The 12601-nt window shown below is 34.8% G+C and overlaps 1 protein-coding gene and 1 long non-coding RNA gene across 8 annotated transcripts in view; one reads left to right on the top strand and one right to left on the bottom strand.

Moving 5' to 3' along the window:
- SOX5 (SRY-box transcription factor 5) overlaps positions 1-12601 on the top strand; it is a 1011771-nt gene that overhangs the window by 456361 nt on the left and 542809 nt on the right. For all 6 annotated transcript variants that reach the window (XM_060659511.3, XM_060659513.3, XM_060659529.3 and 3 more), the window contains one exon: positions 1896-2007. In XM_060659511.3, coding sequence (XP_060515494.1) covers positions 2006-2007 — 2 coding nt within the window. In that variant the 5' untranslated portion in view covers positions 1896-2005. The remainder of the gene's footprint in view (positions 1-1895; positions 2008-12601) is intronic.
- The window catches only part of LOC132695242 (uncharacterized), a 41361-nt gene continuing 37709 nt past the window's right edge, over positions 8950-12601 (bottom strand). Inside the window, exons 2-4 of one of the 2 annotated variants that reach the window (XR_009617794.3) lie at positions 11853-11914; positions 11303-11394; positions 8950-10127 (exon numbers count right to left, since the gene is read on the bottom strand). This is a non-coding gene — a long non-coding RNA (uncharacterized LOC132695242). The remainder of the gene's footprint in view (positions 10128-11302; positions 11395-11852; positions 11915-12601) is intronic. The other variant, XR_009617793.3, reaches the window with a different exon arrangement.

Genomic DNA, 12601 nt, shown 5'->3' with positions numbered 1-12601 from the left:
GCCCTTGAGGTCAAATGGGTTTCCCTTCTTCTAGGGTACCAACATTCTGCGTGGACTCTGGTTGAAAGTATGTAGCAGTAACCAGCTAAGCAGAAACCAACTTAGCTTCTAACTGTGATAAAAGATACTGGGGTTGTGGGGAGAACTGAAGACAGGTGGGGGCACAGGGTGGAGGGAGCAGACAAGGACGGGATACAACAAACCTAAATAGTTACCATCCATTTGGTAGTTGAGCTATGGGTCATCACTATTTTCTTCTTTATGTTTTATGAAGTTTTCAACAGCTATAATGAGCACATATAATGTTAAAATCAAGAGGAAAAGAAACTTTCTCAGAGCCAGGATTTAAATTGGGCCAGATACTGTACATTATTCACATTTGTACCTCATACCCATTTTAATACTAAATAGGTGCCACTCTCTAAATGTTTATTGAATGCATGCTAAAATTATAGGGAGTTCAGTTTGGCTTGCGGTGAGAAAGAATTTTCTAGGATGTAAAGTAGTTCAAAAATGCAGTGCTCTGTCAAGCAGTAAATGCCATCCCACAAAGCACCCAGACAGAGGCTGGATTAAACAAGCAATATCTTGGAAAGAGTTAATAGTCTGATTGCAAATTTCAGGTAAGGCATCATGGGGGAGCTTGCATTTAAATAGATGAGTAGAATTTCAGTAGGTGAAAAAGGAGGGGGTAGGTGGAAATGAAAGAATAGTTAGAAAAAAATAAATGACTAGATGACTCTAATAGCCCCCACCTAACTAGGATTTCCGTGTATCACATCTTGAGAGACTGGATTCTTTTAAAGAAAAATACTATAGTTTCAATCTTAGAATGGATTTCTTTTATGCTGGTAAATCGTTTTTGCCATTTGCCTCTGTCATCCCATTACTGGACTGTTTCATTAAAATTTATTATAGAACAGTATCCCCTATTCACTTTATACTTCCTCTTTTTTTGTGTGAAAATCTAATTTGTATTTTAGATGCTTTTCAAATTTCAAATTTTGCCATTAGTTTCATGCAGTAAGACATCATTGATACAATGTACAACAAAATATCATTAATAATTTTGTTATGATATAGAATTCTATTTCATTCATATTCTATATTCCCTTTATTGTGTTTCAGCTTAAATACAAGACATGTGATATTTAAAAAACATCAATACCTACTGTGTATTCCTCTGAGAAGTCGAGCGTGTCTGAAATATTGTGATTTCTTGTCAGGCAACGTCGCAAAGCAAGTTTATTTTTTGAATTGGTGAACAAAGAGCCAAACTTAAGAACGCACTTGGGCTTTGTTCTTCAAAAGTTGTTCTGAATGACAATTAAAAGAAAGAAAGTACAGAAAATAGAGCAGCAGAACTCTTGCTCACTGGAATGTTTTTCAGGTTTTTCCATAAGGTGTCGACACTTCTCTGTCAACTTGTAGGCTCGAAAAACAACAAAAAGCAGTCTTGTCTGTCAGGTGTTCAGTGGCATCCCTCTCCAAATCCTCCCAAGAGCACAGAGCTCTAGTTCAGATATTTCAGTGTTACGCAATTTAGTCTGTCTCTAAATGTCAGTCCCTACGGTCTCATGATTTACTTTCAGATTGGGTGCCCAAAACGCACCGCCAATTACCCCGAAGTGCTTAAGGCACATATCTTGCTCTATCTGACACTGAGAGTGTATTGGTACAAGTAAGCTGTGAACCAAAATAATGAAATGTACAGTAAAACTTGCAGATACTTTGGATATATTTTAATCCAAATATTTCCATTTATCCAAATATTTGTCCAACAGTCTGATTTTTTTTTCCGCTGAGGGGACTCACTGACCATAGTTATTTTCTTATATTTGTGCCTTTGTTACAGATAATCCTACTAATATATAATTTTATTGTCTCACTTGCAGGAGCCGTATGTTTCCTTGAGCTCTCGGGCTGTTTTAGTCAGTGGTCTTTAACCAGATAGTAAGAAGGAACACTTTATCGTTCCAGGAGCGCTCTTCATGGTCACACAGAAATGTAAGTGAATGAGTTTATGCTTCCCTTCCATTAGCCAACTATCATTACAAAGTGAGGCAAATAATTACTTTCACTGAGTGTGAAGTTAAGGATTTGGAAAAGACACTTGCAAATGATGGATTTGCTGTTTCCTTTAAAAGCAAGATCTACGTCAACAAAAAGTATAAGAAGATTAATAAGGATAAGAAAAAAATTACAATATGAGGTAATCTCCATTTTATGGGGATTTCAAGATATTTTTAAATCACATATTCTGATTCTTAGTCATCTAAAATATTTAGTCATTAAACGCCTATTTTGGGCATACTGATTCTTTGTCCTTAAATTGTTATACCTGCTCTTATTCCTTTCATTGAAGGAAAAAATACACCTATATGCTTTCCATTTCTTATGTAATAGATGTAGTTTAATAATTGTAAAAAGCTACTAGAACTACTTTATATAAATGCTTTTATTATCCCAAACACTTGTAGAGAGCCAACTAACTTTACAGAAATGAAGAAGGAAATATAGTAGCTGAGAATCCCCACATTCAGAATACATCTTTCATTTACTTTAACTATTCAGGTCTCATCTTAAAGAATTCCTTATAGGAATCTCTATGGCAATCTGGTGTTTAGACCAGAGAGGAAAGCACATAAGGCATGGGCATTTTACCAGTCTTTCTGCTCTTTGTCATATGCTGTTTGGTTATCACCTAGAGGGTACTTCTGTGCCTCAATTTCCCACATTTATCAAAGATGACAATATAACTCTGTAGCATATACATTAAAAGATTAACAAAAATTAAGTTTTCTATTTGATTAATTTTTCTATGCATGAATATATAAAGACATTTGTGTATAATCATATATACATTCCTAATATTCATATATAAAAATAAAACCTAAAGCTCATTCTTTAGGATGTCAGGGCATTAAAATATTCATGCCAGTTTTTCCAATATATCAATTTATGGGACTAGATCTGGCAAAGCGATCATTTGTAATGACGACTGGAATGCAGATGGTTTTAGTGACTGTATATAGAAACTGGGGGGAAGGGAATAGCAGTCATTCTTTGTTTTTTTAGGATGAGGCAGAAAATCTGCTCTCTCCTTGATATGGAGGAATTTGTTAGAAGCAAGAGCTAAAATAAGGAATTATTGATCAGCTAGAAATTATGTTTCTTTTATCTTCCCTCTTCACTAATATTTTTACCCTCTGAAATGTACAGATATTTTCACACAGATATGTTACTGACTTTTGGATGAATACCAGTATTTTTCATTTGCAACCAGTATATTACTGGTGTTATCTAAATACTCTTTAAGGAGTCATCAGCAATTTTATTATAAGTATCTCAGGCATAAAAACTGATAATTAAACATTTTGTTACTTTATTCAGTAAATTGGAAATGATTGTGAACCATAGGATACAACCCTTCTACGGGGTGCAATTCAGAAGGCCGAGTGAACAAGGCGCTTTAAAAATTACTTCTCTTTTAAATATATGTCCCTAATTAAGATTTACTGCCGTAATGGACTGCTGTTGTCGATAGGATTGTATAATGTTTCTCAAATGTGTTGAGATGGAAACGTTTGTGAATGACTGATTTAGGGGAAAAAATATTTTATCAATGTAAGAATCTATAGCCATATTCAAGTGGAAACAGCAAATCATCTGAAATAGTAGTGATCAGAAGATAGATAGCTAGAAGGAAGACTAAAATTAGCCTGTAGTGTTTAGTAAATCATTCAAAATATCTTAATTAATATTAGATTGCCAGATTATTCACTTACATTCAAGTAATCAAATCCGTATGTGTGTCTCCTCTCCGTGCTTCCCCTGCTCTACCAAATAGTGTTTGATAGTTTCTTCTGGATTCGGCAGGTATGCATGGCAATGTTTGGTAGTTCAGTGTCAATGCAAGCCTCACTAAGGCAGCTTTTGCTAGCAGAAACTGTGATACTATGCTGCTCTTACATTAATGAGAAAAAAAACGTACCACATTATATAAATGACAACAGTGGACAGTTGCTAAAACAGCTTCTCCAGAGGTCATCATTATTGGGGGTGGGGAGAAGTTCAGTCTATCTTCAAAATGAATCCTTTCTGTTAAAATCTACTTTCGCCATTAGACTGATATTGAAAATATGTAGGATCAATATATTTTTGATTCGGTAGCCCTGTGTTGATACAACCTTGATTTACTGGGCAAAGAAGCTGAGATTTATGGTCACGGGTGTCTATACTTCCTTTTAAGAATTCTAAAATGTAAGCTCAGAGGTTCTCACTCGTTGCTCACAGCATTCCTAGGGGAATGTAAAACCCTCTGCCTGCTTTTTGGCCCATTTCTGGGATATTAGTTGGAAGAATGGTGAAGACTAAAGAGGCCTGTCTTTCTCTTCATTATACTGAGACCCTGTTGGCTGTATTTGTGGGGGGTGGGGGTGGTGCGCAGAAACAAGATGCTTTTATTTTTGCCTGTTACTTGAATAAATGGAGGCTGTAAATATTTAGATCCATATACTTTTAAGTACTATTAAAAGGAAGATTTCCAAAGAGGAAAAAATATTTAAGAATCGTTTCCTAGAAAAGTGGGTTGGATTGTTTCCTCATATTCCAAACATATTATTTGCAGTAGAAAATTAAATGATCTCAGAATTTATAACTGGAGGTTACACCTTAAATTGAAGTTTCTTGCTCCCCAATATATCACATTCATAATCACTTTGCAGGGCATTTTCTCTCAGCTGGAATAAAGAGCATATAATCTGCCATTTTAATCATTTTATCAAAGATAAATTTATCTTCCCCATGTAGACCTTTACACTCTAGTAACCAAGTAGATCTGCCTGACACTTGTAGGCAAAGCACCTAATTGGTTTTATTCCATATACTTTAATAACCACATAAAAGTAAAAATGGACACAAGAGAAGATGAGTAATAAAGATAAGGAATATTTATTGCTTCATATTACTGTTTAAATATGTGCACAAGGAGGGCATCACAATTAAACCACAGCATCTGTCTTTGAAAATTTGTCGTTACAACCTTTTGTCTTATCAATGCATTTCACTCATAATTATGATTAATATTCTGGTAATTTATGGAACAATAATTATTATTGCTAATGATTATGCAATAAAAACAATCTAATATATATGTGCATATATATACATATAGCTATAGATAGATATACATTATGTACATTGTGGGGAGGGAGGGAGAAAGAGAGAAAGAGAGAGAATGCACTTGGTAGTTCTTTAAACATGTGGTTGTACTGTAGCTGCCTGGGCAGTGTCCAATATGTAGAAACATATGTAGGAGCCGTTGGTACTAAGTTAATTAAATGTATATTTAAATAATTAAGAAAACAGGTCATTCTAAATTTTGTGAAAACATGATATTTATATGTCATTTTTGTTTAAAGATCTTGGAACCCTGTCTTTGGCACTTTGGAAGTATTCTTGAAATATTGCTGGGACAAAAATAATGATTCATTGAATGAATGAATATAACATTCTAAACCTTGAATATTTGATTATATTTTTGTATTTTATAGTCATGTGTTCAATGAGTTTGAAAATCCTCACCACCCTCAGTGGATTTGTATATAGTGACTAATTTAAAAGGAAAAACAAAAAACAAAAAACAAAACCAGAACTGTTTTCCTGAATGTTTTGACTCTCCTGGGCTTCTTAGGCCCCTCAGACTCCATGGAGAGAACTATAGTTACTAGAAATGAAATAATAACATCATTTTTAAAGTTTGATTTCATGGGTGAAACATCAGTCCCTGGGAAATCATTTCTGAAGTTTTCTCCTGCCCTCTAGCTCCATTAATATATTTTGAAACTAAATTTTCCTAAGGTGTGGCAGTTTACTCTTCCTCCTCCTTTTCCCTCCCTCTCTCCCTCCTCCCCCCCCTCAACGTCCACTTCTTGTTTGTGAAATTCTATAATCCAAAGTCTGTGAGTTTAAGATTACTTTAAAAACAAGCAAATGGATTTTCTATTCTTGTGACATTTATACAGGTACTGGGGGAATTAGCACGCACTCTCCATTGTTTCTTGAATCATGTCTTAAGGGGAAAACATTCTAAGGTTATGTAGCCTGCAGTATATACTGATTTTACCCAATACTTGAGAGGTTTTAAATTATTTGCAACCAGCAGTTTCTTAACTAAGGTTTATTTTGACAATGAAAAAAAAATGTACAATGTTTTCTCTCCCTTAACAGCCAAATTGTTTGCCAGTGCTGCCTTTGGGAAAATGGATGGTAATAGGGAAAATGGTTTTTAAATCATTTGGTATACTCTTGGCCTTCTTAACTACCCAAAAGAAAATTTTTGATTTGGCAAAACTAGTTTGAGTTGAGAAATGCTTTAAGAACTATTTTATTACCAAGTAAAATATTATTAGTGTAATTTGATTTTTTGTTTGTTTTGTTTTTAAGCATAGGCTCGCTTGTCTGTGTGGATAACTTATACTGTTTATCTTAATTTGGGGGATTTTTTTTTTTACTAATTTGAGTGTGCTGAATAAGCTTTTATTTTGAAGAGGGCATTAAAGGGAGAGATACTTTTAGAGTTAATTTCTTTGTCCCATTAATAGTAGTTTGTGATTTCTTTTCCAAAAATTAATAGTAGTTTTTCTTTTCTGTTAATGACAAGTTTTTTTTTCCAAAATGGAATAGTTTTTTCTTCTTTCAGCTGACAAAATTTGAAACCCTTGGTGGAATCTTTCTAGATATACCTCCCTCCATTTATTAGGAAGTTGTCACCTAAGGAAACTGCTATGTTGTAAATGTGGGACTTAATCAGCCCATGACTACTAATATACATGTATATAATAGCCAAATAATTAACAAAGCATAGTTATGTAAAAGCATGAAATTAAATATTTGTTTAACATAATGATACTGGCAATTATTCATTGTGGATAAGAATGAGTTCTTTGAGGTCAGAATGCTAATCCAACAACTTGAATGCTGCCACTAACTGTGATCTTAGGCAAGTTAGCTAACCTCAGAAATGGGCACAATTATTGCAGCTCAGAGCTATTTTGAGAATTAATGGAGATAATGTATATGGAATGCATAGAACAGAATTCCTGGCATGTGGTAGGCTGGAGCCCCAGACTCAACTGTGCAGTTTTCCCATGGCCCAAAGGAGCCCAGTTGAGGAGATGAATAGGGGTGAACAGAGCTGACATTCACCTCTTGCACTTTTTTCTGGCTAAGTTCTTGTTTGCTGGGAAAGGTCAGTCCAAAGGATGGGGCCTTTTATTTTGAACAAAGGTACTGGGTTGGGATGTGGTGGCTCTGTGGGTCAGCTGTCTTTATTATCACCCTGTAAGAACACATACCCTCCATTTTCAGGTGGTCTTTGGGAATTTTGAAGTCAGCCTGTCTTCCACATAATCCTTATGAAAGTGTGATATGGACACTTTCTCCACAAGGTAGTTAGTGAATAAAGGAGGGGCGCCCGGGTGGCTCAGTCAGCTCAGGTCATGATCTCATGGTTCATGGGTTTGAGCCCTGCATCAGGCCCTGTGCTGACAGCTCAGAGCCTGGAGCCTATTTCAGATTCTGTCTCTGTCTCTGTCTCTGTCTCTCTCTCTCTGTCTCTCTGCCCCTCCCTGACTCATGCTCTGACTCTCTCTCTCTCAAAAATGAATAACCTTAAAAAACTTTTTAAAATTAAAAAAAAAGAGTGAATAAAGGAAATATCCAAATGATTATACTGAAGCTCCATTTAACATTATTGACATTTTACAAAGCTTATTAATCAGGAGCAAGACAGCCATAGTTAAGATTTAGCATTTCTTATAATGGGACAGCTATTAAAGGACAATACACACCTTTTGAATTTCCACTGAAGTTATAGAATTAAATCAAAGGTAAAATATGATTCAAAATTGCATGAGGAAAACCATTTTTTGAAATTGAAGATAATTGATAATAACTACAAAGTTATCGTAACTGGTAGGTTGGTTGCGTGCTTGAATTGGTGAAGTGTTATGTTTATATTTTACTGTGTTCTGAAATAAAGTGTACAAAGACATATTTTTAAACTGAAATTTCATTTTAAAAATGCCACACATAGGGCTTTAGTTAAAGGACAGTAAAGGAGCAAAATGATGAATCAGGAATTTTAGGTTTTGGAAAGTTATACAAAATATGAAGTCTGTTATATTTTGAAGCTAACACTGGAGGGAAAAACAACTCTCCCATGTTTCAGTTATACTAAGGAAATTAAGTGTGAATTCTAGCTCTACAGGAGACTTTCATGTAACCATTTTACTGACTCTACTTCATCCTTTTGTTTCTTGAATCTAGACACAAACCACATTTTTCTTTCTTCCCTCTCTACTGCCTTTCTTCAAATATTATTTGAAGGATGTATTGAGTTGGCAATTTCACATGGTCGAACCATTTATAGATCCAGCCAGCCTGGTGTAAGACCTTTGTGATCACATTGGCTCCTTTCCTCTTCTCAGCCACCATATCTGGTTTCCAAAGCACATTTTTTTTTCTGTTTCATGCATCTTCTCCTTTCCTTTGGCACAGAAAAAAACCCATTCTCTCATCCCTTCTCATTTGAAATCCTCAAGTAGCCTTGGAGGTCCTTATCCGGCTCCCCATCTCTTCCTACACCAATCGATTGCAGTTGAGGATAGCACTTAAGGGCCACCAGCTACACTATGGCCTCAATCTGAACTTCCAGACCTGCCTTGCCCTAATCCCATATAAATAGCATCATCAAATAATGGGCCACTAAATATTCCTTATTATAATCCACATGTTTCTGTTCCCTTTAGTGTTCTTTTTTACCCCTTCCCCAAGTTAAATTCTGTACATCTCATTCTCAACCCTAATATATTTCCCATGATGCTTTTCAGGTGGGAATTCAAAAGCTACCATAGATTCTATCCAGCCTGCCTGCCATAGTGGGGAATTTGCACTTTCAATTTGTACAATGAAAGAAATCTTATACCTATTTGTGTATCTACTGCCCTTCACACAGTGTGACTGATTATACTGGTTTAGATGTATGTCATTCCAGCATATGATAAACTGCATTAAGATATCCTCGTTGTATATTGTACTCTACCATTGTTTGGTGTAATGCCTGGCAGATAGAATATGCTTAATACTATAGAATAAATAGTGAAGAGTTTTGGGCTTACTACACTGTTTAAAATGACATATATGTGATTATATGTATTTGGCCTTTATTATTGACAGCATAATATCTGGTGACATACTCACTGTTAGTATCTTTTCCATCTGCTAGAGAAAGGAGATCCCTTAACTCACTTGGTAATGTTTAATCTTATTGCTTATAAAGGAAAAATGAAAATTTTGTTATGAAATTAATTGAATAGACATGGGAAATTATCAGGCATTTGATTAATAAATACATTGTTAGTTTTTATAACACATGAAAATTTATGTACTGTAAAGGAAATGGTCATTCCAACATTTAAACAATTACACAAATTATTTTCTATACTGTAAGAAAAAGCCCTCTTTTTAATGTCAGGACAGCTGAGCATACCAAAAATAACTGGAGAGTTCGTTGCCTTTATTACTATTAAGTATATTATTATGTCCTTGTAAAATCATCAAAAAAGATGAGGTATACTCCTAATGATCAGTGGTTTAAAGTCAATGTGAAGAAATAACATAAACGTATTAATGATAAGATGATTACCTGGTTGAAATCTCAACAGCACAGATTTCTATGGTTTAAATTAAAAAGAAAAATTAAGGAGGGGAAAAAAAACCAGGCAAACGGTATTTGTATTCCTGGATTTCAGGTGAGGTACCTACATTTTCCTTGTATTTTTCTTTCTCATTAACTGTAGAAACCCATAGATATAAGTCTCTGTGCAGCTCCAAATGCCCCCGCTCCATTTTAGGTGGTATTTCCAATAAGGGTACTGTTTCTTGCAAAGAATATTACATCTCACTAATTGTCCTACAAATCCCATTCTTAATTAAAATCAAAATCTTCATTGCAACAACTTTACTATATAGCTTGCAAATATGTGCTCCTCTTGTTTGTTTGGAGGACGATGCTCTGGATACATCTTTTTTTTCTTTTTTTCTTCGTTCAAAAAGGAGCAGCCCTGGTGAGAAAAATTTACAGCAATTGATTTTGTTTGTTTGTGGCTGCAGCCATAAAAACTCCCAAGCAAAACTAAATAGTGCTTGTGGGGCACAAGCATGGTGGTTCATGGGTAAACAGTAAGTTTTATAATACTTTTAATGTTAGACAAGAAGACAAGGTATAATAATTCCAATTTCCTCATTTGTCTCCGTTTTGTACTAAATTGTGCGCTCCATCATGCATATGCTGGCTATAATGTGACATATTTAATTCTGCATTTAGTCTCTGCTTTGTTACACATGCACGAAAATAGCAAGTCAGCTTCTCAAATGCCATGGAACGGCCCTCTAACAACAACAACAAAAATAATTAAATACAAAATAAGTTTGAATAACAGTAATGGTGGGAAAATCTATCCTAGGGTTCATTCTTTTTACAGGGAGTTGGCAAACCAGGAAGAATAGACTTTGTCATGTGCAAATATGGTGACCATAAATGGTGCTAGAGGCTTTTCCATTGTCCTCTGAGTTTGCCATGAGAGAAAGCGGGTGAGAGAAAGAAAGACACGTTTGATAGAGTTGTGAAGAATGTTTGAATGGCTATTGGGTGTTGAGCATTGTCTTGCAGTGACCTCAATTCGGTACAGTAGAGACCCTTGAAAGCACTGTCTGAAGTCACAATACCACTATTCTCCTCCATTTACTAAAAGGGATTAGTTAAAAGGGTGACGTTCCGTGCAGAGAGTTCCAAGTATTCCATGAAACAAAGGGCTCTGAAATGTTTTTGAAGTTATTTTTAATTGAGTTGAACTAATTTAATAAAGGTCCTACGGAGGAAAAAAAAATAAAGGAATGTGATTGTTTTATGATTCCTCACAGATGGAATGGACATTTATAGCATACTTTTCCTTTAGTGTTCCAGAGAACAGTAGCTCCATTTACAGCTACTGTTAGCAATTTAAAACTGCTCCAAAATGAAGTCTTTCAAGAAGTTGACAGCTTATAAATAAATCTGTCTGATAAAATTGAACATAAACTGCATCTGTGGTTAGTTTGCCAAAATTAATTCTACATTTAATTAGAGATAGCAGTCAAACATATTTAATAAAAAACAGTCTTGGAGAGTAAATCAAATGAAGTCAGATTTTAGCAGACGTTTTGCATTTTTTTCCAAGGAGTGATGAAATGACCTCACCTCTCCGATTCCCAGTTATATGGCAGCGTGAGCTCTGTAGCGTTATGGGGAAGCCAGTGAGTTCACACTGCTTGGAAAGGTTCCTTGCTCAGCTTAGGGTAAAGAGAGAAAACGATCATTTTGTGATTTTGCTTGATTCCATCATTAGGTTTTACTTTGATGCCATATGTATTAAACTAACAAGTTAATAAGCACATTACTGCTAATGATTACAGAGACCCAGCTAAGGTAATCCTAATTTATATATGTACCAGTACAGAGAATTGTCCTTAATTTTTTTTTTCTGATTTCATTGCCAAGCTTGTTTTCTTTTGTTTTGTTTTGTTTTAATTTAACCATCACAATGAGACATATGAAAATCATACACTAGCAACAATGCCATTTCTTCCTGTAAAAAGACTTAGGAAAATCACCTTTGCTTATCAAATATTTGTGCTCACTCTGCACGGTTTAAGCAATGTGGCACAGTTGTGGAATCCTGGGGAAGATGCAAAAGCACACAGATCAATCAGAATGCAGCAAACAATATTTGGGGACAAAAGTGACTTACGGTTCAAAGGGCAAAGAAGCAGATCTTCAAACACTGGAAGTTTCAACACACAATCCATAGTCCTAGGTGAAGTGTGCAGACAGACAATAGAGACTAGTATTAGCAATAACAGTTTCTTTCCAATTTATGTAAAAATGATATGCACCTTCACAAATGCATACAAAAACTAGAGTCAATTAAACCAGCTTTTATTTTGATCTTTTAAAGTAGGGGATGTTACTTTCTAGTAATGAGGAAGAATTTAAGAAATGTGGTAAGAGATTATGTGGCTGTACTTATTAGTTAATATCAAATTTGGATTAGACACTAAACATTAATTTATTGAGCTTCCTCTATATTCTTAGTGTTAGAATCATAGAGATGGTTAATCTTTACTGAATATTTTTTCCAAAACATCTACGTGTTTTGGAATCATGCAGTTATTAATACTACTTCTGACAAATATGCAAAGGCATTTTTTCTACTTCTTCAAGTTTTGTTTAGATATTTTGTTCTTTCAGAAGAGCATTTTTATTTTTACATACATGACTTTGTCCCCAAGTAACTTTATCAAAATTTTGCTACTTTTTTTAGAATAATAGGAAGTAAAAGTAGAACACCCTTATTCCTGAATTTGAACAATGTGTCATTGTTGTGAGGTTTGCTCAGTGAGCCTTACATTACTTGTATTCTGAATAAATGAAGAAATGGAAATGTATGCAATGCACAAATTCTACCTAGCAGCCCCATTCAGTTCTGTCCTGGAATAA

This window comes from Panthera onca, chromosome B4 (assembly GCF_046562875.1).
Source record: "Panthera onca isolate mPanOnc1 chromosome B4, mPanOnc1 haplotype 2, whole genome shotgun sequence".
Lineage (NCBI taxonomy): Eukaryota > Metazoa > Chordata > Mammalia > Carnivora > Felidae > Panthera > Panthera onca.
Note: the sequence above shows the minus strand (reverse complement) of the source record. Positions and strands in the feature narration are given on the sequence as shown.